At 40.8% G+C, this 25,204-nt stretch overlaps 1 protein-coding gene across 3 annotated transcripts; it reads left to right on the plus strand.

Moving 5' to 3' along the window:
• Positions 1-938: 938 nt before the first annotated feature.
• Positions 939-23,432, plus strand: lzts1 (leucine zipper, putative tumor suppressor 1). 3 transcript variants are annotated; one of them, XM_077522971.1, is made up of 9 exons: positions 939-1,113; positions 14,430-14,716; positions 14,782-14,907; positions 17,741-17,903; positions 18,001-18,386; positions 19,586-19,759; positions 19,844-19,975; positions 21,036-21,230; positions 21,874-23,432. In XM_077522971.1, exons 2-9 carry the CDS (start codon positions 14,486-14,488, stop codon positions 22,390-22,392), a joined length of 1,926 nt encoding a protein of 641 aa, XP_077379097.1. In that variant the 5' UTR covers positions 939-1,113; positions 14,430-14,485; the 3' UTR covers positions 22,393-23,432. The 3 variants fall into 3 exon arrangements, with proteins under 3 accessions (XP_077379097.1, XP_077379099.1, XP_077379098.1); XM_077522973.1 differs by having other exon boundaries at positions 19,586-19,744; XM_077522972.1 differs by lacking the exon at positions 939-1,113 and adding an exon at positions 12,074-12,237.
• Positions 23,433-25,204: the final 1,772 nt, after the last annotated feature.

Here is a 25,204-nt window from a genome sequence, read left to right on the forward strand (position 1 = left end):
CCAGTGAGAGAATATGGCCCTAAATACACAGTGACATAATCGTTTACAAAGTTGAAAATGGTGGCTTCCAACCATAGTTGGGATTCAATGGGAGAGCATTTATTTTATTTTTTTAACTACTTGTAACTTGTTTTTATGCTATTTTAATAAAAGTGTAAAAACAAGTGTGACTAACTAGATGACTGAACTCTATCTTGATAAATCATTTGATGTTTAATTGATCCGCGTGTCACATGGCTGTAAAACGGTTGTTCATGTACATGTAAACGGCAGCTTGGAATAGATCATGTCACATGCTAACAGTTGACCGAAGATTTTCAATAGGAATGACAAAAAAAAAAAAAAAAAGTGTCCTGTACATGCTAAACTGCTTACATTTTGCCTGCTGCTTGAAAGTTTCTCTTTCACTCTGGAACTATGCACAGCCTAGCTGTCAAGTCATTGGCAGGGAAACTCAAAGGTAACTGTAATGTAAATTATGCCCACTGTTACGTAAAAGTGAGCGAATGTACACAACGGCTAACTCACAGCTTTCCGAAATAGATAACAAAAGAGCTACAATTTAAAAAAAAAAAAAAAGAAAAAAAAAGTGAATTTTACATAATGTCAAAAAATGAGTGTTGTTCATATTAGTTCATCAACTAAATTGCCAGTTAAAATGTATGCTACACTAGATGGATTTGTATGACTCTAGGGTTGTCTAATCACAAAGAAACAGCCACTCGGCATGCAAAAGCCAGGGGCTGGTGGGCTTTTTAGGAGGTAAAGGACCAAAGTGGAAAGAGAGTACAAGAGAGGCGAAGTGCATGCTGGAGGAGGATTTAGTCGAGCGGTGTTTGGACGATGAGTGACGGAGCGGAGTGAGATGGGAATTCAGGGGGGAGGCTGCAAAGACGCACTGTAAAGAGGGGGCGGGCAGAGAGAGCCAGAACGACTTTATGAAGGAATGTGAGTGTTCAGTGGATGGACTGATTGCACAATAGCACGCGGTTGACAGGAGGTGAGAGCGGGCACAGAGAAAGACAACAATATCAATATCATCATCATCGGTCGTCCACTCCATTTTTGGGGAAGAGCGGTCCATGTTTGGGACAGGGAAAAGAGGCTGTGCAGGTAAGTCACCACAAATATTATATGTTCAAGTTACACTGTCTGCTCTGGCAACTTCCAACTTTAGGAGACCTAGTTTGTCTTGTGTGAAAGTTAGTGGGCTCACATACTATAAATTAATTTTATACAAGTTTGACTTGCATACATTTCAGTAGGATGTCCTCACTGAGAATGAGGAGTTTGCATTCCCAAATGTGCCCATTGCCATCACAACCGTTACTGGACAAACCTGTTTCAACATGTTGCATTGGTGACCTTAAGGTGTCCAACTAGTAGGCTACCAATCATTCTCTCAAGTCTCAAGATTATCCTTATCATTTTGTTGAGTCAAAGAGTAGTTTGCACTGCTGTTCTACTCTGTTCAAACTATGTGGAATGAAGTGGCAGCCTATGTGAAAAGCATACATGTTATTGGGGTGTGACAAGGCAAACGGGCACGTCTAAGCATGTTCAACATTGCTGTGCATTGTCATTGATAAAACATTGGGTGTGTGGCAGGTTTTTGGAGGATGCATTGCACCTGGTATGATATATAACTGAGAAACCACATCTGTTTATTTTTAAATGTGAGAGATCCCACAAATGACGAAGAAAAAAAAATCAGTATGCGTGTTGTTATTCTATGTACTGTGTTGTCGAGATGTACACAGTACCAAGACTGACCTGTGAGAGGCAGCGTGAGTGACAGGAAAATACAAAAAAAGCAGAAAGGACAGTAGAAGAAGAATTACTCGGAAGTAGGTGGTGATACAAATGGTGATTCGAGTGGGCGTGAAAAAGCAAACATTGAATCATAATTTTCGCACTCGGATCGAAAACAAATCGAAACAAATCTTGAAATACTGGTGATGTATGTTGTCACTTGAATGGGGAACTCAAAATGTAAAACAGTTATAGCATATGTGGAGTGCGCATGCTGATGAGCGTGTACGGTATTGAATAGTTAGCTCGGCAGCTATTCGGTCAATCTATCAAATCAAATGTTCAGCAGTATGGTTAATGAAGCCCTTCTTGGCATTGCATCAACACATCTGTCAACAACAAATGAAGAGTTTGCCCCAGAAAAACCATCTCCACAGCTAACTCGCTAGCTAGCTTAGCTATAGCATACATCTGCTAAACGCCATGGCAATAAGGATTTGTTATGTACAACACCAATAGGCATAATAACAACCCAGATTCTGTCTTTGGAGGATCCTGGTTAAAGTAAGCCATTTTAAACAAAACAAAAAAAAAACTTTTAGAAGTTTTTGGAGTTAAAAGTGGCCACCAGCGAGGCAAAGGATGCTGCTGTACTTTCCAGTTCAACAGATAATTAGATAAGTGTTTGTGAGGCTTTATAAAGCGCTTTAGGCACCAACCGTATCGTGTAGGAAAAGTGGGATAAGTGCACTGTAATTGCCATTTGGATCAAATTGGATTTTTCTGTTGGACTATATGTGGTATTTCGGAAAAGTGCAAAAGATACGAAACAAGTCGTAACCCGTTCACCAACGTCGCCACAAAAGTCCGAGCTGTAGTCAGAAAGCAAACATTTGACACATTCAACAACATTCAACACAACCAGTTGGTCCTCTGCTCTTTCCTACTTGGATATCATTCCATTTCCCATCACAGAACCTGGTGTTGACCACGCACATGAGAATTTTAATATGTGTAACCGATCATTTTCCGAGCAGATTGGAGATTAATTGAATTAATATTGGATTTAACCCAAACCAGAGGGTAACCAGTCAGGATCATCTTGAAGTGACATCAGATAATCTTTGGACAGAAGAGGGAGAAAATGTTCAAATTAGGCCCAATTACCAATTATGTGTGTACCGTGTATTTAAGAGGAATTCCTTGTTGAATGCAGCTCACTTCTTAAATGTAGGCTGCCTCACTGTCGCTGTTCCGACCTACTGAGGAAGACACTTCTTAAAATAACTGTCCCAAATAGAGCATCCCCCTCATGAGTGAAGTCTGAGTCGGTGACGTGCAGCCTCACACTCGCTACTGTATGTATGTGATGTTCATTCTCATACAACAGCATCTCCATTTACAGAGCGTTACATCCTAGTTCTTTACTCAGCAAACGTGCGCCCCCACGAGAGGGAGAAGCCCGCGGCCTTCCCCCTTGTAATGAACAAGTGAGCACTTACAAGGTCAAACGGCTTTTATTTTGGAGACGAGCACAGGTATCGCCTGAGGCATATATTTCTAGCGACGCTCTACAAAATAAAAAAATTTGACCCCCCCCCTTCCCCCCTCTGAAAAGTGAGCTCATTGTACGTCCTCTTCCTCCCACATTACACCAACCACACACACACGGAGCGTGAGCAGATTAGAAGGTGGGAGGATGGTTATGCTCCAGAATGACAACCTTATCACTCGCTGCTCAGCTTGCAGGGTCAATGGGCCCCCGTGCCAGGAAAGGCTTCATTCTTTTCTACCTCGCTATGCACATATAATGCTTCAAACAGACCGGCTTGCTCACTGTATGTGTGCGTGCATGTGTATGTGTATGTATTACATGCCGATTTTGGATTTTCCTTTTAAAATGTGTAATTTGTGCCTCAAAGGGACAATCCTGCAAGACCGCATGCATTAAACAAGCCATGGAGGTGGTTTAAAAAGGATAAGAGATGGGCAGTAATTAAAAAGTGCAACGAACATCCACGCCTAAAAATCCACTTTGCTGCTTTTACTCTGTAATAAAAGCCTGGGAGCTAAATATTTTATATTATAGAGTGACCAACTTTTACAGAAGCTATAAAACTCACTGGCCACAACAATACTTGCTCAAGATCCAATGCAAGAGCGGAATAATATACATATGGATCTCAATGAATTAGAATTCTTTTTTTTACCTTATTTTTTTACCCTGCAGTGCTAATAGTTCTGTGAAGTGTCTTAAAAAAAAGAAAATCCCATTATAAACATCGTACAGCTCAGATGTGAATGATAATGCAACTTTGAAAGGTAGCCAACATACAGAATCAGAAACATTCGTCATTTTTTTTCTTTTTTATAAGATGGGATGCAGACAAAGAGCGCGCACCATTTTTATTTTATTTTATTTTTTAAATCTACCTCAAACACAAGCTGTTGTGAATATAAAACCGGACTAATAAAAGAAAGTTTCTTCATTATTCTTCATCTTATTCCTGACAACACCGGATGATTCCACCTCAAAGAATTTACTTCACTACTTTGGAGGAGAGTAGTTCTGTTAGTTAGTTATTTTTTATTCTGCATTTAATTGTCATGACTGGGTCATGCCAGGGTTAGGTTTGGGTCTTGCAAGGGTAATGTTTGGGTCATGACCGTGAGGTCAAGAATCTGTTTTGAACTGATGTTTTTAACTGATGTAATCAGCATCTAGTTTCAACTGGTTTTAAGCTATGTGATGTCATGCGCTATGTGATGGCAAGAATCTTTAATCTCATTTTCTGGTCAACAGCCAATCAGATAATACCATGTCAGTCCTGTTACCCACATGTCTAGACACAGCCAATCCGATCAATTCACTGTCTATTTAAGCCAAACCGAAAAGTGTGAGTTGGTCGGATTATTACTTCGGTTCCTCTGTGCATCTCCACAGCCCAAGGGGGCTTGGCGTCTCGTGATTCTTGATGCATTCTCCTTGTTTCTCGTCTCGTCAAGTTTGTTCTACGCCTCTCGATATTACGCGAATAAAGAGTTAAAATATTATTTGTGTCTGCGCTTTTGGGATCCAACCTCAGAACATAACATTAATAAATCCAATAAAAGTACCGGCAATTTAATCAGAATACTGTGATCATCATGACTGAACGCTGGTGCATCAATACAAAAGCGAGTTAGCCAGCTGTTGTCTATCAACGTTGCCCAGCAACCCTGCTTGCGTGTCATGCGTGTCACGTGGCCGAGTAACCCCAACCGGCAAAGATTAACAACTCATTCACTGCCTTTGACAAGTATACTTGTCAATTGTATTTTTTAGAGCGGTGCTAAATGGGGGCGAATCTGAGCATGCTCCACTGTAAATATCAAACTTGGAAACAACTTTACTGATGCCCAACCACCGGTAGATGACATCATTGCCCCATTTTATAGGAAATAAACACAGTTTCAGAGTCCATGGGAGAAATGGCTGTATTTTGGCAAACCTACATTTTTCTGCTGTCAATTATAAAAGAACGGGACGGGACAAAAAGTAGGGAGTCTATTCTGTTATTTGGTAGATTCGGTTTATATATAATTATTGAATGTAATATCACGTGAGTATTGGAAATGTAAAAAATTTCTATAATGACTGGCAGTGAATGAGTTGAAAAAAAAATGATTCAAAATTTTACTCACCATCGCTACCTTTACAATGAATGCAGTTGTTGTGAGCGACACTTTGAGACAAACTTTCAAAACAAAAACAAAAATAGTTAGACGCACAAGTCAGCAGTCGTTCAGTCACCAGTGAAGCAGTTAATAGAATCAAAACGTGCAATATGATGTTTCACCTTAAGAGGTGGTAAACTTACAATAGCCTCTGCCGTGAGAAGAGAAAAGGCGCTTCAGTATTTGGGAGAATATATTCCATAAATTACAACAAAAGGTGTTGTAACATGTTTTATGGTAATGGCTATAGTATATGCACCAAATTAAAGACTGTTAAAAGGAAATTGCAATTATTATATTGTCATACTGAGCATCAGTTTAGGCTCCATTCAAGACTCATTCGCTATACATTTTGCAGCTGTTAGGCGTATGCAAATGCCGGTGTTGCGTAATTAGTGTTTAACCAGCCACACAAACCCAGTTGACTTCCTTATCTATTAATATGTGAGATGCTTGATTGTTTGGTTGACCCGCTGTCTCATTTGAATGCGTCATCTGAAGCCAATCTCATTTCTCCAGAGGGGGTACGTCATGAAAAACTGGCCCACTATCAAAGAGGAGGCCAACAATGAGCATAGATGATGTGATAACCATTTGATTAAAATAGAACAGCCATCCTTTGCATCCAAACTCCTTTCACAGACACGACTGTGTGCAGGACAATGTACCAGTCATCGGTTTATTATGCAGCGTTACACTCTCGCACCATAAATCTCTCTCTTAGGCACTCGGTGCACGTCTCTCTCTTTCAGTCCGAGCCTGGCGCTCCGTCTCGTCACTGTGGGGCCCGTAATGACTATCTGCTATTCTGCTCTTCACCACTGAAGCCCCCCATTCATGCTCAATCTCCTTTTACAATGCACTAAAAGGATTAGCCAATTAGACGCTATTTGGTGTCATTGTGAGTGTGTGCGTGTGTGTGCGTGCATATGATGCGCGGTCAGTGGCAGTGTTAGCAGTGAAAGTCAAAGATGGATGGCTGTCTGTAGCCCACACTTCATTCCTATTTGATTTGCTGTTGGAGGTCACATTAGTCATCCCTGCAAGTCAGTCCGCCACACAGATCAGGACATCCGAGTGTGCGTGCGTGCGTGCGTGCGTGTGTGTGTGTGTCAGACAGGCCACAGCGGATGACAGAGAAAGTGATGGAGTATTACTTCTCAATAATTCAACCCATCATTCTGAGCTTCCCCCATCGTCGTCGTCCTCCTCCTCCTCCTCTTGCTCCTGTTTAATTTGTGAGTTTAATTTCCCCCGTGTCATGACTATGATAAGAGGAAGTGCCTGCTTCATTACACGGGAGTCATCATCAGTTACTTCGCGTGAAACACAGATTGATTCCGGTTATCTAATGTGTTACATAACGCTGACAGCAATATGTCCGGCATTTTGCATTGAGGCAACCGAACATCACGGCCGATGGCCAGTATATCATATGCATGCCAGTATATGGAGGCAAAATTGGAATAGTTTTACGCTTTCGAAATGAAATCGGAAATGTTTGATGAAGTCTCACTGGCTACGTTTCTGTGCAGTCAACGTTTAGGTTAATGTGAAAATTCCGGGTTCTGAAACATTCGGGATAACCAGTCTGCATGCGTAAACTAACAGAATTACGCCCTTAAAGATATCACAAATCTGGATGCCATCACACCAATAGATTTAGAACACATATAATTTATGTTTGTTACTTTCTACGGTGGGCGGCACGGTAGATGACTGGTTAGCAGGTCCGCCCCCCAGTACTCAGGATTCGGGTTCGAGTCCAGGCTCCGGCCTTCCTGGGTGGAGTTTGCATGTTCTCCCCGTGCCTGTGTGGGTCTTTGCCGGGTACTCCGGTCTCCTCCCACATTCCAAAGACATGCAGAGCAGGTTAATTGGGCGCTCCGAATTGTTCCTAGGTATGCTTTTGCGTGTTGATGGTTGTTCTTCTCTGTGTTCCCTGCTATTGGCTGGCAACCAGTTCAGGGTATACCCCGCCTACTGCCCCCCCCCCCCCCCCCCCCCCCCCCCCGCGACCCTTGTGAGGAGTAAGTGTCACCACACACGGAGACTGCACATGTGCATAAATACACACTGTGGCTGGCCTTTTTTGCCTTAAAGATCGAAAATAACGAGAAAATGGCACAGAGAAATCAATGTATTCAAACTAGACTCGTTTAGCGAGTAGAAACATAAGATAGTAGGAGTAGTAGTAGTTCCTGTACTACACCACGACCAAGTTTCCTTGCGAAAAGAGAACACAAGCCAAAGTTGCGTTCAAAGGAGGTACCCCGATCCCGTTTATATAACCACATATTTGGATTAGAAAAGCAGGGGTCTTATTTGGCCCTTTTTAAAACTCATTCACTAACAACCATTTAAGAGCATTTGGGCATTTTTAATACCCACAGGATATTTTATATACTATAGCTATACACCGACTCTACCAAATGAAAGAAGAGACTCTCTTTTCTGCCTTTTTCCAGTCTTTCATAATCAACAGTAGAAAAAAAGGTAGGTTCACAAAATTCAGCTGTTTCTCCCCAGTGGACTCGCAAACTGTTGATGTTGATCTCATATCTAAAATGGGGCATTGGTGCCATCTACTGGTGGTTGTGCATCAGGAAAGTTGTTTCAAATTTGAAATTTTCAGTGAAGCAGATGTGAGACGCTCCCCGGCCCATCAACATAAAAAAAGCAAATTTACAAGTATAGTTATCAATGGCAGTTAATTTAAAACCTGAATAAGACGACATATCTGAATATTTTACATGGCCGTTCAAAAAATTGATGTAAACATAATCAGATCCAGATCTGCTCCAGTTCCAATTCCGTGATGGTGTGAATGTAAGACTGAATGGTTGCCCGTCTCTATATGTGACTGAGTGGCGGCAGGCTAGGTTGTAGTCTGCCGTTTATCCGAAATCAGCTGGATAGGCTCTAACTGTCTATGACCCTGAACAGGATAATTGGTGCTCAGCCCATCCCTCCCCCAAGCTAGAGAAACCGGCAGGTTACACAAGCCAATGGGCTACTTAGACCCCACCACAAAGGAACCACCAGAGGCCCAGAAACCCGCCCCACCCGACACCAATAAAGCGCACTACAAGCGCACTGGGCGAGTAGGCCCCAAGGAGCCGCGAGAGTCCTCCTCCCCCTCAAGTTGACGTTATATTGCCTTTCTTTAGCGAGAAAACTCATTGAGAGTGAGCCCGCAGTACCAAAGTACCAAAATGTTAATGGCTACAATTTAAGCACAGAAAATATCAATATTAATATGTATTGGGTATGGGTATTTCCTTTGTTAGCTTTGTATTGCTGACAATTAGGGGTGTGAATTGCCTAGTACCTGACGATTCGATTCGTATCACGATTTGATTCGATACCGATTAATCCCGATACGACTTTATAAGTCAATTGTTGCGATTTTTTTAATTTAAATTTAGAAAATACTAATCAGTAAACTTGTACAGTGTAAGATTTGTATGAAAATGTATTATTTATTTATCTAAAACTTCAGTTTTATACAGGTTGTAATCTGTTTCATGTTTGAACAGCATTGAAATAAAATATTAAGGCTTAATGTTCCATTAACATAACATTCTTCCATGCTTAAGGTGTGAACCCTAAGACGTTTTAGTGAATATTTTTCCATCAAAAATGGATATTTAAAAATCGATTTGGCCGCCTATTGAATCGATTCGAGAATTGCGCAGTGTAATATCGCGATATATTGCCGAACACCCCTACTGACAATATTTCAATGGGAACATCCTTGGAAGAATAGGTTACTACACTATATAATGAGTTCAGGGATTAAGTTGCAAACAAAAAAAGAAACAAACCCTCATGATAAAAACATAGCTTTGGTGGGAGTAGTAAAATCGCAGTTCAGTAAAGGTGCAGCTGCAATAGTAAGTTACTAAAGCTGAGGAAATCCCAACCGAAAGAACAATACGGCGGCCGAGGGTGACCTAAAAAAACAGACACAGTGAACCAGATAGATTATACATGCATCTGTTCAAAATTAACATACAGACAGTGAGAATTAAAGCGGTGCCATCTGGCAGTGTGGAGGTACAGTGGAAACTTTCATGGTTATTGTGTGAGAGAAGCAGGTATAAATCTCACAACGTGGTAACACAATGCTGCCTTCCACTGGCTGCGGTAAAAACGATTGGCTATGCTCTATGCTCCTTTATGAATGTGTGTGTATATGTGTGTGAGTGCGTGGAGGGGGGTGCATTGTTAGCTGGACTTGCTTTGTGTCAGGCGGGTCAGCGGGTGCTCAAAAGCTAAGTATGATACCCCCCTAATACACACAGAGAACCCCCTGCTTCGACACAGATGTGACAAAGAAGTGCAAACACTTTTCTACAGATAAAAGAGGAACACATGTATCTATCATCCCTCACCGTCTCACCAAAGCACTTATATCACGCCGACTGCCCGATGCAATATTAAGTATTTTAACACTCATAAAAGCCAAATGAAACTATCATTACTGAGAAATGTGAATAGCATACAAGAGGACCACAACCTGTACGTGAGCTCCAAGACAAGCTATTAGAAAGACTGATTTTGATTGACACTTAGGCTCTAATTTTAAAATTTTAATGATATTATTGTCAGTTTTTAGGGCTTGAGACTTTAGGGCTTTGGGCTAAAATGGTACACAGTGAAGCCCCTGCCCCATTATATATTAACTGAATGATTTCATTCATATCAACAGTTAGCCTACCCAGCACGTTTGTGAGTCATTGGCTCATCTATCACTATTTTGTGCAGTTAGCTAACTAGCTACATTTACACGCTAAAAATGCATCTTTTCTGGATGCTGGAATTGAAAGAACAACCAGGTGTTATTTAGTTTGTGTTTTTCAGGCTAGCGTAATAAGTTGGAACGTAAAGTAGTGTGGATATACTAGTAGCAAGTATGTGTGCTAATGTCTGTCGTGTACTGTGAGCCGTAGTGTAACCGTCCGTAGTACGGCAACGCGCCAGATGGTGATTCACAAGCTAGTTTTTGGCTAGACCCTCTCTTTGCAGCATGGAAAGCCCTGCATAAGACCCAGTGGGATATACGGTATTCCACACCAAAGCCTTTAAGCGTATACATTTTCGCGGCTCAAACAGGTAGGGATGTGTTGGCATAAGAAAGATTCAAATTTAACAGGGTTGTTTGAATTCCTTGCTATGGTGTGTCGAATTTAGAAGACCTGTATTTTCACTTTACAGGGATTTAATGACTTTTTGCAGATTTCGTCAATCAAAAACTCTCAAAAAAGAAACCTCTCAAGCACCTAAGACCAGAGTTGAACAAATCATTTTGTGTTGAAGCAATTACTTTGGGCAACGTCCATGGCTCGTACTTTGACAAACTCCCTTCAGGAAAACTCAAATTCTCAGGGGGGTCAAACTTGTTTTCATCATCACAAACCCTATTGTTGCTATGGCTGCCTCAGGGGGATGGTTATAACAGCACACTAAAAACATAAGAGTTAGGCAAATACGTACATACACTGATCATTATCACAATCTGGCCTGTAGCCTATGTGTCAACATATACGCACAACGATACAGGCTCTTTTCATTTCGAATCACAATCACACAGAGTTGGCGTGGCTTGGCCCAACTTGGTGTTGACCACAACCATAAGAATTTAAGATTGTAAATGGGAAAAGAGAGGGATTGACGGTATGTGTGTTCCAACTTTATACCATTCTATTTTGTAAAGGCAGATTTTTCTTTCAACCTTAGAGCTTACTGTCATTATATTGTGCAGGTGTTTCTATAGTCGAGGGGAAAACATTCACAGAGAGGAGTGGTAGTGAGATAGTGTGTCTTATTCTAACAGTGAGAAAATCCTGCACATAAAAATGTTCTTCCCAGATAACATGATGTCACCAAATGTTCTCCCCATTGATTTCCTCCTGTATGGCCATGACAATGAATCAGCAGATGTGTTGCAAAACTGTCTGTTTTCCTCACATTAAGCAGAAAATATAAGCCCACTTGCGACATCTATAGCCTGTTAGATTTACACCTGATTTGTCCGCACCGCTCCGGGACCATCAAATACAGTATATCTTCAATTCTTTGTTGTTTTTTCATACGTTGCCCTGCCAGACTCGTCCGTTTGAATACGTGTGGCGCCAAGGTGGTAAATCACACTAAAAGTGAAGCTCTCCAGCCCCTTCTCCATTGTGAGGTTGAGTCCTTTATTTAACACTCAAATATGGTCCGGGGCCGTTTGGGAGAATACATCAACAGGAGTGCAACACAAAGAGCGGCACACTTCAACACACAAAGAGTAAGCAAGCAGCTTTTTTCCCTCCTTGGGCTGAAGGCTTGTTTGCTCAGTGTGGGTGCAGGGCGGGCACAGAGCAGGAGGTGTCTGGGTGACGGTGGGGAGGGGGAGACGGAGGGGAGGGGTACACGGGCGGATCTTTTGTGAGGGCCTCGAGTTAATCACTTGAGCGGCACACGCCGCTTCTGAGGGTGCACATGTTGTACACTTGCTCTCCAGGGAGTGGTGGGGGGTGTAAAGAGGGAGGTCCCAACACAAACACACACACAAAATTCCATTTACATGTCAGTTATAATGCAAAGCTGACCCCACCCCTCAACTGCACATTATCAGACCCTCTTGGCCTAGTAGCATTTTAGCGTTCAAGAGCATGTTCCATGTGCACGCGTGTGCGTATGAGTGAACGTTGGGTCAACACATGCAAGACTGGACAGATCACTCGTGTGATGTGAGGCCTGGTTAGAGATGGATGCTCAGTAAGTAAAAAGCTATTTCACTGTGTTTATGTGAGTGCTGTGAGCGTGATAGTGAAAGCTGGAGCACCACAATGGGGGCAACACAGTCATGACAAAGACTGTTTACACTTTTATAGATGCCAAGTTTACAACATTGTTTTGCTCTGTTTAATATCATCTTGATTCATGGATTAGATGATGGAATTCTGGATTATCTTTCCTTTATTTTAGCAACAATCAGACTTTTGTTTTCTTTTAATGACTTTTTGTGTAAAGGTTTCTCTGCTTTGTGATGCTACCATTATCTTCCTCCTCACTGCATTTCATTGTGATGTGGTGTCTGCTTATTGTTTTCTCCGATGATGAAAATTGATCGGCGCTTGCGCCGCTATTCATGTTTTTCCTCTTGTAATCAAACAAGACAGTCAAATGACACTGGCGGCGGGCCATATATTAGGTACACCTGCAATAAATCAATGATTTATGATTACGAGAGCTGTTTTTGTGAGAAAATAAATGCAGTTTTGATTGATACTGTCGGAGAGGTTTTCATTTCACAATAATTGTGATGATTCATATTACATTTATTTACCATCCCTTTCTCGGTACAAACAAATCGCAACAAAAATAAAACAAATATAAAATACCCTATCTGCACAATATGTTTCTGTATATTTCCTTAAATATAAGGATGGGCTACCAATACTGAATCGGTATCAGGCCGATATAGGTCTGTCATTATTTTTTGGGGGGAAACTATGGCAAATGGAGTGCACTTATGTAGTGCTTTTATCCACACCATATGGTGCTCAAAGCACATAACAAATGCTCAAATTCACTCATTCACGTATGAAAAGTACTAGTGGGATCTTGGCATTAGTATCGGAGACTACTCAAGAGCTGTCTCGTACTTGTACCGGTCTGGAAAAAAAGTGAGTGTTATCAAACATCCCTAATTAAATGCAGCTTAAATATATATTTATTTACTTATTTGTTTATTTATTTATGTGTTTATTTATTTCAAAGGACAGTTGTTAATTTAAATAACAGGTGGTTAACACTGATAAAATGCAGAATTATGCAACATAGAAACGTGAAGCAATGAATTTATGTTCATTATTGTGCGTATAGCTTATGGATAAATTACCATAAAATAATATCAGAGGGGAAATCCAAGTGTTGCAGAACTGCAGATACTCAATAATAACAATTCGACTAATAATAAATTAGCATTAGTTCCATAAATGCATTTTTAGGTTATGTGGATATTGTTTTTAATAATATTTCTGATCATATTTAACTTTTTTTTGGGGGGGGGGTATATCAGTATATCATAAAGTATGTAACAAAGTTACTATAGTTTAACTACTACAAATTAATATTAAATTAATAAACTAATGGATAATGAAGTTATGTATTAAATATTTATCAAAACCATAATCTGCAGAAAGGCATTTGATGCCATGAAATGCATCTCATTAAATTGTAGGTGTACCTACAGTGTACATTGTGGCTGTGCGTACTCCACAAACACAGTCATGCATCCAGTAATCCTAAACGACCCTTTTAAGTCAAATGTGATGTGATTAAGTACACGTTAGTCCAAGCCTTTGTGGCTGTGGTCATTATAAAGTGGTGAGGGGCTGAGGACCAGCTGGTTTAGGGGTGCCTCTGAGCCTGATAGCCACCACTCTCCACTGTGGGTCAGATCATGTCACAATACATCTGGGCCCTCATCTTTTACTGGGGATGGACAACATCATTTGCACTGCTGTGTAATTATTCATGGAAAATTACAAATTAGAATGTAAACATCAAGAATACATGCGGCTGTTTTTTCAGTAAAATGAAGGCCAAGTATTAATCAAACGTTTGCAAGTGGTCAGTCAATATCCTAATTTGCTGAAAAGTAGAGCACAAAGGCCTTTTGAGTCCAATCCAACGGTTAAGCCATAAATCTAGAAATACAAAGCTGGGCACGGAGCCAACACGAGCTTTTTTTTTTTTTTTTTTTTTTTTTTTTTTTTTTTATACCAGCATGTTTACTTTGCAAATGAAAGCACACCTGCTCCAGATGTCGCTTCTTCACCGAACGGGAAGCAATGAAGTTAAATAAACAGCAGTTAAAATTGCTTTAAAGGCGGCACAGGCATGAATTTTATGAGGAAAAAAAAACTGTTTACAACTTTTCACTTCAACGTGCTATTTTGCAGATGAACTTCTCCGGAGGGTCATGAGCTGAATCACCCCTTCACTTGCCCGCGGGAAGATGGGGAGCGTCAGCAGCCTCATCACCAACGACGAACTCAACAGTAAACACTGCAAGGCAACGGAGTTGAGGTTGAAAAACAGAACGAATCAGCCTAGACGCAGTGGAGGTTGCAGCCTTGATGGCTTACTGAAGTGTAGCTTCACGCAGGCCTCCTACTCCCCCGTTCATCTCCCTAAAGGCCTCTCACACTCCCGTTCAGGACGAAGCGAGGACTTTTTTTACATCAAGGTGAGCTTGTGTGCTTTTTGAATGACGTGTATACGATATTGAATGCTATATGCGCTTCATATAAGGTGAGCCATAAACCAAGGCCAGCGCACCATAAAAGAGGATCAGTGGAAGACTGCATCAGCGGACGGAACAGAGAGGAGAAATCTGACGAGCGACCGAAACCGACGCTCATGTCAGGGACTGATGGGGTAAGAATAAAATGATCGATTGTCATTATTTGTACAAAGTGCATTTACTTAGCAAATGCTGATTTTTGTCGTGGCATTTATTTTTTCAAGTTGACGATGCGCCTGGCAACTACTTGAGACAGCGTTTACCAGTGTGCCTGTGTTGTCATGACTTCCCCCCACCCACACTTGCAAGTCAAAATTCAAATTTTTCCAGGTCCATACTGTGCGCCCCTTTAAGTACAGATTACGCCTTGTTTCCCCCCCTCCCTTTTTCCTCATGTTTCCTTTTCTCCATCTACGAAACTCGGGGCACTAACTAGCAAACCGCTAGGCTTCCCGTTCCATCTCCCTCTGCTGGTTATTGTTGTTTCTCAGATGGGCTGTGATTGTGATGACGGCCTACAAAATCTGTTTTTGATCATTGTTCCACGAAACAAACTGATAAAGCCACATATTTATTTGTATTTTTGTTGTCATCTATATTAGATCATAATAGCAGCACTGAGGGGACCGTGATTAGATTTTTCTCAAAATAGTAGGATCACTATCTCTTTGCAGAAATTTTTCAAACAACTCGTGTATACCTAACGAATTGTCCAGTTAGAGAAACTGATCAAGTCTCTAAGTTATGAGACATTTTGAAATACTATTACTATTATAAATACTATTGACTTTAAAATGTAAAAATTGTTGGTGTTTACCTACGGCGATGAATTAACCTTTTAGATTTATATTTAAATGAAAGGGGGCTAATATGATTGAAAACTTTATGCCAGATGAGGGTGGGGGCCGTGATCAAATAATCAATGAATTGTCTCTTGGCAAAGAACAATATTTAGCATCTCAGTAATGCAGTAGAACCATGTAAATTGGCCAAAAACTGTAATAACCTAATGACATTATTGTAAGTATGGATATTATAGTATACATTTCAAAGAGCAGCAGCAGTACTGTAGGTACTGTATAAGCAGCTCACGTGTATAGAAGAATTGACAGGAAGTAGCCTTGCCTCTGGATCTGTCTTCCCAGTGCTCCATTATGCTCCATTAATGAGTCAGACTTCATGAGTGCACTCCCCCCAAAAAAAAAAAAATCCAGATAGAAGTCTCACAGCAGGTAGCAGACATTTCTCACTTGTGAACCTCACCATCTTAATAATTACCCCTTTCCAAATGAATACGCTACAATTCCTTGATCTACTCAGGGAAGTGATTTGAGAGTGCTGAGAATAAGGCGGTGAAATGACCTTCTCTAAAAGCTTTATATGCCTCAGGGCCCCCAGGCCAAAGTGTAGGGCATAGGAAGCAGAAATGGGAGATAGATCAGGGTCCAATAGAGCTTGGTGGATAGGGGAGAGATTTATTTTTTCATATCAAAGAAGGCATCCCATATCCCAGTCATGTAGTCGGTGAGGAGGAATGCTGAGCTCACAAGCGTTCCCTCTTTACCTCAGCATCCCATATTATTAACAACCTAGTAAAGGGCTATTCATCTTCCCCATGGCAGGATGTGAGGGGTGGGCGGTGGGGGATACAGAATGGAGGAGAGGGGAGCAGAAAAGGGAAGGGAGGTACTGTATGGTACCACTTGTGTCTTTCTTGGACAATACAGATAGAAACCGTGGCGTTCACAAAATGCGAATGCTGAACATTCACATTTTCTCTACAGTATAATGCAATGCAGAGCAATACAAACATAAGGAGTTATAGTATAACACTATCAATTTGTAGTTCACAATTCAGAAACATATTGGATTAGGAAGGGAGTGTTTATACAAGACCGCTGTAGTTCTGGCAAGAACAAAGCTTTCTAGTATTGTTTATGTTTAATGCACCTTCAATGAAGCTTACATTCATTGAATAGCAACAGAGTTGCATAAGTTTCATCCATTTTCTTATCCTAAATAGTTAGCTTATCCCAGCAGACTTCAGGGGAAAAAAAAAAAAAAAGAGTACAACACCCTAAACTCATCCCCAGTTAATGACATTGAGTCTACACAATACAGTAGCAACAAACAACCACTCACATTCACACCATCAGTGAGTGAGAATTGGATCCATGCTACATGCTTGCACATTCTGTGCACACTGATGAAGTTGAATCAAAATCACCAACTTCTGGGCATAGTATGCACAGTGAGGTACAGTGGAACGCTACTTTCGTGACTAACACGCACAACTGAATCAAACAAAAATTGAAGCAATTTTCACAAAACTAATACATTCTAAACACCCAAAATATGACCGGACACATACGATCTGGGGAGAAAGCGGTCTCCAAGTGCCCACTTCACAGATCTGTGATCTCCCTAGCCAACTTCCTCATCTGCCCGAAGAGGTGTGCTTGCAGGTCCTTATAAATGTACTTTGCAGGCCTCACACAAATCAGTGTCTTCTTCCGCCATGTCAGGAGCTATCACTTTTTAAAATGTGCCACGTTGCACTGGCATGCATGTGCTGCAAAAAAGGCCAAAACTTAGCTTAGCCTGCCGGCATAGATTTAAACCTGCCAGACTTGCATTGGGTAATTTCCAAATGTAAGTACATCCTAAGTCAGTTGGGATTGGCTATATCTTTTCTATCTTCCCTTTGTCCATGAAGAGGATAAGATGGATGGATGGACGGAAGGACGGATGGATGGATATTGTGCCCGAATCTGAAGAAAATTAGTTGCTGGGATTTTAAGCTTTGCATTGAGACACATCCTCGGCTCTGTGAGGCATGGGATGACTTGCATTTTGTAAGGCTGTCAGCTAAAAGGAGTTAGTGACTATGAGAAAGAAAAAAAAAAAAGAAAAAAGGGTTGGAAGCGGGCAGAGCATTTCTGACAGCGTGTCATTTCACTCTTCTAGACCACTGCTGAGAAGTCGCTGGTCCGATCCACTGCATACAAGCCTTTAATTCCCAGGACTGTATCCTCCACAGAGGCACAACGAAACAGCCTGGACCACATCCTCAGCCAACTGGACAAACCAAAGAGTCCAGATAACCGACATAAACAAGACACATCCTCTGGTCTATATATAAACAACACCGATAAACATCCAAATGTTATGATGTCGGTTGAATTCCAGACAATTCTTAAATGATTCATCCCCACCTTTCCTTTCAGGGAATCTGTCAGACTCCGGCCGTAACTCCATGTCAAGCCTCCCCACCCACAGCAACAGCGGTAGCCTAAGTGCTTCCACAGGCCCTGTCAGTCACAGCGATGGGAACTCCGCTCCCGCCAACTGCCACCTCAAGGGAGTTCAGCCCAATTTGTCCCCCTGGGTGAACAGCGGTAGTCGAGACCGTGGCTACAGGGCTAGTTTGAGCCCAGGGGGCTTGTCATCTAAGGCTCACAGTGACGGTGGCTCCCCGCTTGCTTCAGATCGGCTGAAACGTCTCTCTGAAACTGTGGGAGGGAGTCGGTCCCCTCTGACAACAGATGAGTCATTGATTGAAACATTGGAACAAAGACTACTCGAGCGAGAGAATGAACTACAAGACTTACAGGTAAGAACTTAGCTCACATCACTAAATCGAGCGAAATAAAGCAAACTTTTCCTTTCGACGGGACGTTAAGGGTCGCCACAGCAAGTCAACTTGGTCCATCTAAATCATCTGCATCCACCTCTCTAATACCAACTGCCCTCAAGTCTTACCTCACTGCAATCAGCCTTCTCTTAGGTCTTCCTCTGCTCTCTCATCACCCTTCTACCAATATATTCACAATCTCTCCCCTAGATGTGTTCAAACCATCAAAAACTCTCTCTAACGTTGTCCCCAAAACATCTAACCTTGGTTGTCCGTCTAGTGTGCTCATTTCTAATCCTATCTGACAGAGGTGGGCACTTCAATCTCTCCGTCGGCCCAGTCGTCGACGGACGCCCACATTTTTGGCGGTTACCCACATTTTCAGCAAGCGCTTTATGACGCGAGGAAAAATATACGGACTGAGAAAAACAGTCTGTAGTGAAAACCTACTTCAGTCGATGCTCAATGCTTCGCATCTTAAAGCATTTGCCGAAAATGTGGGCATCCGTCCGTCAATGCTGGGGAAAATTGTGAGACACAAGTGCCCACCTCTGCTAACTGACCCGGTCACTCCTAAATAAAACCTCAACATTTTAATTCCTGCAAAACCTTCCATGTGATCCACTCTAAAAAAATTGAATGGTTTTGCCGCACCTCAATTCTATTTATTTTAGGGCCTATACTGTATCATCATGCTGGTGAGGCAATGTGCAATTTTCCACATTTAAAAATGGAAGTAAATCTTTATCAATACTAAATGTAAACCATACTGTGTGCCACCATTATCCATAAGCATGACGTCAATCGCTGTTTCTGACACAATTCACTAATTCGTGAAATTACATCTTTTGTTTTCTTCCGATTCACGCTTGCATTCAATTGTAAGAGAAGGAAACTTCTGCTGACCTATCAGGAGTGTCTTATGTTCCATCTATTAACAAGCTAAATATAATGTACCAATATGCCGCAGAAAGGTAACGCTTGGACTGCATGGACATTTTAAGACTTCTTGCAATGAAAACACTCAAAAATGCATACTGTGCTGTAATGAATGAGCACTAAACAAATTATAAAATATCTAATTTTTGTCAGATAAAAGCTATTAAGCCGTGTCAGAAAAAAACAGCTTTAGTATCACTTTAAGCATCTTTGCTGAGATTTCTTCCATACAACAACAGGTGAGCTATGAGGTGAAAGAAGCAACCACCTGCAAGTTATTCGAGGAAAGGCAGAAGTATTGCGCTGAAGAGATGCACGAGTTGAACCATCGATGCTCCGCGACGTTACAACAAGCCTCGCAGCTGGCTGCAAATAGCCAGCAAGCACTGCAGCTTCAGGTCAGCCAACTCCAGGTCAGACCAGCTCAACCTCTCGCCAATGAGTCACGTTGGACTAAATGGTGAAGTCTCTATAATCAAGGTTTGCATCGCATACAGGCGGAAAACGAGAGACTCAAGGAGGATCTCGCAAAGCTAAGCCGAGAGAGGGATGTCACAGAGCAAAGACTGCGGGCCTGCGAGGAGGAGAGCACGCAACTCGCTCCAACGCTCGAGGAAACTCAGTGGGAGGTGAGACACGACTGTGAAGTCATCAGGCCATTACAGGACCTTTTTTTAAGTCTCTGTAAAGTGAAAATTAAAATATTAAACATTTGTACTTGTGTACCATGGTTAAATAAGCATCTTTGGTGACATAATTGGGTGCTCAAAACATAATCCAAACATCTCCCAAGAAAAACACAAAAAGATTTGAAATGAAATCTAATTATATTACAATAAGAACACCATTCATCCGGCCATTTTCTACAGAAATGTCTTAGAAATTTGACACTCCACAGAAAAAAAAGTGTTGTGATCAAACCTCACAAATTTGAATGAATAAAAAAATGCCAATGATTAAGAATAAAAAAATCAAACAACACAGGGCTTTATTTCACGTACATTCTTGTGAGATCTTGTTGGTAAATTAATACAGCAGTGGAGAGCACCTGCATAAATGAGCACATCTGCTAGATTTCCTCCGTAAAGACAACTTAATTGACTTTTTGTAAGACAACTTTTTACAGCTCTCATCATGTCTGTTCCCACCTGGTAGGGCAAATGTTTGTGCTTAAGGGCCACATTTTGAATTTTTAAAGCAGACAGATGGGCCCAGTCATTTGTAGCTAAGGTATACATATAGTATATTTCACTAATGAAATAACAGTCCATTCTCATTTTGAAAATTAGTTTAATTAGCATAATTCATAATTTACCTTTGATTTAACAAAATACATACTATGTATATATGAAATTGTAACTACTAAATGGTTACAAGCCAGAAAATTCAAATGCCTTCATTGTGGGATAGATAGGATGAAAGTGAAATGATAGATTTGTTTTTAAATAAATTATAGATTTTTTAACATTTTTGAAAAATAGAAAGCGAAGAGGAAGTGTTCTATCCATTCAAAAATCCATCACTGTAAAATGTGGTTACTGGAGAGAGAGCGATTTCAAAATGCACACAAGTGGTGAATAATAAATGTTTCTAAAAGTGGAATATTTGCTGCTAAAATACATGAACAGCCCCCAGTAGGTTACAACACAGACAACAGAAGACACTGTGATCTTTTGTGTCCCAATGTAGGTGTGCCAGAAAGCGGGCGAGATTTCCCTTCTGAAGAAGCAGCTGCGAGACAGCCAAGACGACGTCAGCCACAAACTCAATGAAATAGTTAGCCTGAGGGCACAGCTGAAGGAAATCACAGCAAAGGCAGAGATGCTCGAGAAGGAGAACAAAGACGGCGGCGACAGGCTACGCTCCCGCACTATCGAAGTGGAGGTGAGGTTCCTTTGGAATTCCCTTACAAGCACGGGTTCAACTTCAAAAAGAAAATGACTACGGTACTTACTCTTGTTACAATTTAAGATAAAAGTACTTTTGTAAGAATGCCAAGCTGTGACTTGAGCTCAAGTGTTTATTCAAGTATACGCACTGGATATAACATTCGGTACAGCGACACCCAAAAAAAAAAAAAAAAAAAAAAAAAAAACCTCAGCTAAATTTGATGACGTTTTTTTTTTTCTTGTAAACTTGAAATTAGAACTGTCAAAATTAAAGAGTTAACTATGGAGATTAATTTGAACTCTTTAAAGCATTGAAAAAAATTAAAGATAGTTTTATTTGCTTCATGTTACGGACTATAACCTGTAGCCAAACTTAACCACTGGCAGACAATAGGTACTTTTACTGTCAGTTTACTCGCTTGACACTTGTTACTACTAGTAACTCACCGCAAAATACCACATGATCAAGTTCTCTCCAGGGTGCCTCGCAAATCAACCCTTCTGAAGTGTGTTGCTTGTGGGCACAATTAAAAGAGATGTTTCTATAAGAAAAAGAGTTTGTAAAGCTGCGTCCATTTTGGTTGTTTTTGATCACGGCACAAATTAGTTCCCATGAAGTCTGCTTTCTCCCAATTTAGGTGTGCCAAAATGAACTCCAGCGCAAGAAGAATGAAGCTGACCTGCTGAGAGAAAAAGTGGGCAAACTGGAGAAGGACTTTGAGGGAAAGGCCAAAGAAGGCCAGAAGCCCCAACAGCATACTTCACAATCTGAGCCTTGTGGCCACATGCAACACACAGAGCGTGTCATCGCCGACCACAAGCAGAGGGAGTCTGAGGGGCAAACCTCCACGGAACTCCTCCAAAAAGAAGTGGAGAGACTAAAGCGGCAGCTCATTGAGGAGAAGGCGACTCAGGCAAAACTGGCAACCAGTTTCGACCAGGAGAGGCGCACGTGGAACAAAGAGAAGGACAAGGTCATCAAGTACCAGAAGCAGCTCCAGCTCAACTACCTGCAGGTGCACAAGAAGAACCAAGACCTGGAGCGGCTCATGAAGGAACTGACTGCTGAGCTGGAGGCCCGAGCAGAGCTGGGCCTGGATCTCAAGTACAGCTCAGGGTTACAGACCTACGATGATGTCATTGCCACGGAGATATGACTGCCTGCTTCCTATTTTTTATTTTTTTTTTAACACAAAAAGTCTTCACACTGGAAGTCATCGCCAATGGTAATTATTGTTATTATAACTGAACATTTCAAAGAGTAGATGTTTTAGTTTTTGTGACATTTAGTTCAATGAATCGAAATACAAAATATATAATTTTGTGTTGTATAATATTTATTGAAGGTTAAAATAATTTTTGATTGCTATTTTTTCTACTCTGCAGGTTCTTTCATAATCAAAATCATGTTCAGTTTACTAAATGATATGATAGATGTGCACATTATTATGAAAGTTGCTTAAGATATGTCTCCAGCAGTATGACAACATCAATAGTAGAATATTGGATGACATTTTCATATCAACGGCATAAAAATGACAAGATTCCCACTGGAATATATACAATAAAATCACACCCATGTCATTGAGCTTCAGTAAAACAATTAAGTGTATTTTGTGTATTAAATATAGTATTTTGTTCCTCTTTTAAGACGGTAAGTTTATTTTCCTCCTGACTAACATTGACCATCAACATGTTGTTATTTCAATGTAATTCAGTGCAATCCAATTATTTTCAGTTTGAATTTACCTCTAATATTTGAAATTATTTCCAGACATGGAATAACGGTAAAGTACAACATATATAATTCAAATATGGGGAGGACTCATGTTTAGATAATGTGAGTTTGTGGGCACAAGTGTGTGTGGAAGAAAGAGATTAATAGGTTCCAGTGAGAATAAAAATAAATAAATTCTAGCGATGTATTATAGAAGAAATGGAAAAAGTGCTACCTCAGTGCATCGCCACTCTCTTCAACTTTCCGTACACTGCACATTCAACTTTGTTCAACTTTTTTGGTAATTTTCCATTTGGATTTTTCAGATAAAAAAAAACTCGTGAAGTTTTCACTAATAGAAGCTATTCCATTTAATATGCAAAGGGAGATCATGTTGTACAATGTTTTTATAAGGTTACTTGAGTTGGTTCATTATCCAACTGGGAGATGATGGTTAAAAGTGACAGCTGATACTGCTGGCAAAAAAATAAATAAATTAATAAATTATATATATATATATATATATATATATATATATATATATATATATATATATATATATATATATATATATATAAAACAATTGAACAAAACAAAAATAGGAAACCTGGCATAGCTTGTTGTTTTTTTGTTTTGTTTTTGCCAAACATTTGTCAGGTAATTCAAATACATCTGTCAACTGAAGTTGGCACGTTCAGAAATTCTGTTTATGGGGTAATGGGTGTGGTATGCCAAAAAAGGATGTTTGAACAAGTGCAAAACTGTTTATGCTGAATAACTGCAGAATGTTTAGCAGTGATAAAATTAAGTTACTTGTTATTCTAAACGTTAAGTCTATCTCTCTATCGCAGACCAAATACATTTCAGCTGCTCTGTTCCTGCCATTTTTTTCTTTCTTTCTCGCAAAGCATGAAAGTGTTGTGCTATGACTGCTTTTTGGAAGTGTTCATAATTCCCTCCACCTTGACTAAGGCCCCCAAAAAAGCAAAGCCTGATGCTGTTACCACCTCACTTCACTGCTATGAGCAATAATGCATGGCCACTCAGGGTGCCATCTCTGTGAGGGTGCACTCGATTTTAATGTCTGATACCACTTAAAGATGCATTGTGTACAGCGTAGTTTGTCACTTGCCATTTTACTCGTGACTGCCACCTCTGGCGTAAAGTGTAAATGCAACCTCTGTGTCAAGCACATGCATGGTATGCGTGAGAGTACAAGTGCTCAAATAAACTTTTTTTTTTTTTTTTTTTTTTTTTTTCAGTTTCCATCCCAATTGTGTCATAAGCTAAAGGCCTAGATACACCAATCCGACGTCGGCCAAATACCTCTATGGCGTCTGCCCAGATCTCGGCACATCGTGTAGAGAAATTACGTGTTATTATTACAATTATTATTAAATTATTACACACCACACCGACCCCGACTATTACGTACCTTCAGCGCATGAATGACAAGTAATTTTCCTCCATACCATCGGCGGTGGTAGTCATTATTCCTAAAGGCAACCGGAAACCTCTTTACAGGGGCGGGATATAGAAAGGTCAAACAACGCCTATCGGTTACTTTTTCTCTCACAATGTCCTCCCACGTCAATGAAACCCTGCGGCTTTTTGCACAGTATTGTATTTTGCTGTCATTGTCAACCCTAGCTCGCGACTGTACAAAGATTAAGGCAGCAAAGGCGCAAGATAAGGAGAAACTGCACAAAATGGGCCAAATGCTGGATAGTCCAGCGACCAAGGCAAGGAGCTTACACGAACCTTTGTTGAGAGCTGGAATTGCAGGTAACCGCCGACTTCAACAATTTTGTCCGGCTTTTCCCTGAGCAGTTCCACATGTTGGAGGTTCAGGCTATCGATCACTAGTACTGTTAATCCGCGTTTGTCACTTCCTCTTCTTGTCCCGTGCTCTGTTTCGCTAGCTAACAGCCAATCACAGTGATCAAATGCCCCAACGCCGATTCAACATGTTGAATTTTCTGAAAACGCCACCCCGACGTATTCCAACTCGATACGACTGTACGACAGTAATTTATTTCATGCCGTCGGCCCAACGCTCTCCGACTCCCGACGTCGGATTGGTGTATATAAGGCCTAACGCTACATCTCTGTGAGGACGAGCATGATGTCACCCAACAACGAACTTATCAAACAAAGGGGGTCTCATCATTTTTTTTTTTAATGTTCTGACTTTGAGACAACACTGCATTTGATTACAACACAAAAATAGAAAGCAATATCGCTACATTTAG

The sequence above is a fragment of the Festucalex cinctus genome, chromosome 5, assembly GCF_051991245.1.
Source record: "Festucalex cinctus isolate MCC-2025b chromosome 5, RoL_Fcin_1.0, whole genome shotgun sequence".
In the NCBI taxonomy this organism is placed as follows: domain Eukaryota; kingdom Metazoa; phylum Chordata; class Actinopteri; order Syngnathiformes; family Syngnathidae; genus Festucalex; species Festucalex cinctus.

What these genes read in the sequence shown, in the direction of transcription:
- lzts1 (XM_077522971.1), top strand. Translation starts at nt 14,486, where the DNA reads ATGGGGAGCGTCAGCAGCCTCATCACCAACGACGAACTCAACAGTAAA. An exon ending in TTCAGGTCAGCCAACTCCAG is followed by an intron (nt 19,760 to 19,843) that starts GTCAGACCAGCT and finishes CATCGCATACAG; the next exon opens with GCGGAAAACGAGAGACTCAA. An exon ending in TCGAGGAAACTCAGTGGGAG is followed by an intron (nt 19,976 to 21,035) that starts GTGAGACACGAC and finishes GTCCCAATGTAG; the next exon opens with GTGTGCCAGAAAGCGGGCGA.